Source organism: Protomyctophum parallelum (assembly GCF_964188405.1).
Source record: "Protomyctophum parallelum genome assembly, chromosome: 23".
Lineage (NCBI taxonomy): Eukaryota > Metazoa > Chordata > Actinopteri > Myctophiformes > Myctophidae > Protomyctophum > Protomyctophum parallelum.
In genome coordinates this window covers 12,918,037-12,921,968 of record NC_139715.1, presented here as the reverse complement: position 1 = coordinate 12,921,968, position 3,932 = coordinate 12,918,037, and the positions used below count along the sequence as shown (strand labels likewise).

Below are 3,932 nucleotides of genomic sequence, written 5' to 3'. Positions count from 1 at the left end.
TTTGAAAATTGCCGATCTACAAGTTCACAACGCATCATTCATAATGTGATGTGTTATGAGCTTGTAGATTGTGATTTTCAAACGATCTTGAAGTGAAAAGATTTGAACACAAATCTTTTGATATGGCACAAAATATTTCCAGGTGGGTATATCGGCGGCCGGCCAAACACATTAAATTTGGGGGGTGTTTCCTTGACATGAAAAGGTTTTAGAACGACTGATAACGGTGTATATATATATATATATATATACTCTTTCAGTCGGGATATAAAATGAATCCGGAGAAGGTGCTGTACTTGTTGTTGTTACCGCCGTGGGCTTTCCCCCCGTCCAGCTTGACGTAGATCTCGTCTCCGGTGTCCAGATGCAGCACGGCGCTGTTGCTGGCGTAGTCGTAGTTCTGGTCGGCGTCCTGAGCGATGGCGCTGGCACGCACCTGCAGGGCGGGGGGGAGGTACTAGAATGTTTTTTTTTTTTAATAGTAAATAATACTGCAATATAGAAATACTGAAAGTCCGGAATTCAAAATGTACCCGATATGAGTAAAAGTACAAAAGTATTGCCCTCAAACATGTAGGCCTACTTAACACAATCATTCCCGGGATTCCTTCAAAATAGGAGCTCTGGGGTGCCGAAAAGACATGGCCGCTTTTACTCTGAAACTCCCCCCCCCCCCCACCCCCCCAGCTTACCTTGCTCTCGATTCTATTATATCGCTAAAAGCTCCAAAGCATTCATATTTTGAACGAGAGGCGGACGAGGAGAAGAAATGAAGCGTGTAGTATATCCCATCAGATCAAAACCACGGAGAGCGCCCTATATGAGCAGATATGAGGCATTCTTTCTGCCGCGCTAACAGGCTAGTGAACGGGAAGAGCCAAGCCTTCAGTCAGTTATTCAGTTAGACAGAGGCTCACTCAAAAATAAAAAAAGGAAAAAATTCTGAATATTATTCTCTCGCCTGATATCATTGAGGATGCGCTATAGGACGTGTGTACATCCGTCGATTGGATTCCCTATGACGTGTGGACACGTCCTATGAACGGAACCTGTTAAAGTACCAAAAGTAAAAGTACTCATTATGCAGAATGTCTCGTTTTAAAACTTTCAAATGGATAGTGGTTATAGAGTATGTTTTGTAATAATAATCAAAATGTACAAAGTAATTAGTAGTAACTAATGTTTTCAAATATATGTACCTGGATCGAAATGGGAACCTCACTGTTTTCCCACCCGACCATTCTACCGGCCACTCTACCCTTGAGCCACTGCTGCCCGAGATGTAATGGAGTAGAAGTAAGTATTGGAAATTGGAAATACTCAAGTAAAATAATAATAATAATTACGTTTAGGAGATCTAGAACCCTTTCCTGGGGGTCTTTATGTGGTTTTAGATATTTTAGCAGTGAGCCCAGTGTCTCTAATGTCATGAACACTGAGCTCACTTCCTCCCTGGACTACATTTCCCATAATGCTTTGGTGCACTGCTCCTCCTTGTGGATAGGGGGAGGGCTGTCTTACTGTAGTCCAGGAAGAAGTGAGCCCAGTGTCCATGACATCAGAGACACTGCAGAGCTCACTGCTAAAATCTAAAACCACATATTACACACATTAGACCCCCAGGAACGTGTTCTAAATCTTTATCAAAAAGGGTGAAGTGTCCCTTTAAGTAAATGTATTAGGGAAGGACAGCATGCAGTGCAATGATGCAGTTTCACTTGAATCTTCTTCTTCTTCTTTTTCTTCTTTTTTTTGTTTTTGTTTAAGATATTTTTTGGGGCTTTTTCTGCCTTTGTTGGATAGTATACACACTTTACACAGTAGATGACATATAGGACATGGGGGAGAGAGATGGGGATTGACAGACACACAGCAAAGGTCGTCGAGATCTGTAGTGGAACCTGCGACACGCTGTCAGGCTGGATTTGCAGCCTATAGGTGCCCGGACCGCTAGTTCGGCCCGACCACACTCCAATCTTTCTTGATCACTTGATCTGAAAATCATCAGCACACGAAATACCAAAACTACTGTAAGTGAGGACCATGAAAACAAAGCAAAGAAAGCCTGAGGAAATGTATAGGATTATAAGGACCTGAGCTGTAGGCTATACTGTGTAGGCCTGCTTGGGCCCACACCATGTCTTCACCATAGAAAATGAAGGTCTTCACCGAAAATTTATATAGAATAGAGCAGTAGTTCTCAAAGTGAATTATTTAGTGCCAAGGACCCCAAATTGATATTTAGCATCTGAAAACGTTTTGTGTCATGTAGGGACCGCACGGAAATATTTGTATTAAAACATTCAAATGTATGCAAAATGTTCCAATACCTTTAATATTTAGAAAATATCTCTCCTCTCCCCCCCTCTTTTGAAGGTGCACATCATGTGCCTAACAGAATAATAGACGGTATATAAGTTCCAAGTCTTCATTACGCACGACGAAGAGTCGACTGAAAGTGAATTATGTTTTTCGGACAAATATATATAGCCTTGGAATCAATCATAGATGTATTTTTGATCGATGTTGACATTTGCATGTGTGAGTAAAAAGTCCCACTCGGATAAAAGACATAGTCTTGAAACTCATATGTTAACCTAAACCAGCAGTCAAGCGCATTGGTGATGTGGCGCACGGTTTGGTGCGTAATGGTCGACCCTAAAATGAGCGCGGAGGACAGGTTGGTGCGTCATGGCACCCCAAACGCACGGCACGTACACAATGATTGATTTGTTACCTGTCCGTTTTTGCACAGGTCGGCCCACATGCTCGTGCCGTCGCCTCCCCGCATCAGCACGTGGTACGTGAAGAAGTAGGTCCCGGAGACGTGGCACGTGAACTTGCCCGTGGACGAGTCGTAGTGGTCGCCCAGGTTCGTGATCACGTCGTCGAACTTCAGCACCTCGTAGCCCTCGTGCGGGTTCTTCAGCCCGACGTAGAACGCTATTTTGACACCATGAGTCGAGGCGTTCCTCAGCATCATTCCATGATGTCCCCCCGGCGCGTCCTTTGCGCTCCCGGACCCCGACGCCTGTAACGCCGGGTATCCGGGCGGTCCTCTCGGCCCGGCGGGGCCGGGATCCCCCGGAGGACCTCTGGGGCCGGGCTTACCCGGCCGCCCCGGTTCCCCGCGCGTCCCGTGCGCCATATTGGTCGTGGCGGCGCCGGGCGGCAGGATCCCGTTGAGCTCCTGTGTCACCTGCACGGCCGTGGGTCCCGCTCCTCCTCCCGCCTTGTTGTTGGGGCTGTACGGGTCGCAGACCATGCGACAGGTCCCCATCATCTCGTAATGGTGAGCCGAGGACGCCGCCCAGCTCTGGAGGAGCAGAGTTGGGACGGCGATGGCCAGAGCCAGCACCACGGAGGAGAGCGACATGCCCACCGCCACTGCAGCCAACAACAACCTCCTCCTCCTCCGCGTGACACTACGGGGACCCTGTCCCTGCACGTCCACGGGCGACAGCAAGTCCGTCGAGCCGCTTGGCGAGGGAATCGTGATGGGTTTTTTTAAGCGAAAAGACAAAGAAACGATCAATTAATCACACCCGTCCTTTTTTTTTAGTTTCTTCCATCTAATATAACAGGCTACAGCTGTGGTGTTTCCCCCGGACGGTGCTGCTATGGGTGCGCATGGTCGGAGCGCTGCGCGCTGGGGAGGGAGGGCTGGTCGTGACGCATCACTCACACGCACGCGCACGCACACGCACACACCTGCTGGAAATGAAACAGTATAGCCTAGAGTTGAGGTATTAGTTTTTGGTTCCACAGATAAATATTGTGAAAATAGCAGATACTTCTTCTTTCTTTAGTCAGAGGATATTAATACAATGCAATCTGGGAATTCATTTCTGACCAAGAATTTTCACAGATGTGTTGGTAAGGGTGTCTAGTATCTACTATCACTACCACATTAGTTTCTATTCAACCACCCT

At 47.0% G+C, this 3,932-nt stretch overlaps 1 protein-coding gene across 1 annotated transcript; it reads right to left on the bottom strand.

The window, feature by feature from the left end:
* Positions 1-256: 256 nt before the first annotated feature.
* On the bottom strand, positions 257-3,480 carry LOC310854424 (complement C1q-like protein 2; the record flags this gene model as incomplete). Its single annotated transcript, XM_083759064.1, has 2 exons — positions 2,738-3,480; positions 257-436 (listed from the first exon to the last, which is right to left on the bottom strand). The coding sequence occupies exons 1-2, from the start codon at positions 3,374-3,376 to the stop codon at positions 257-259; spliced, it is 819 nt and encodes a 272-aa protein (XP_083615190.1). The 5' UTR covers positions 3,377-3,480.
* Between the last annotated feature and the right edge of the window lie 452 nt (positions 3,481-3,932).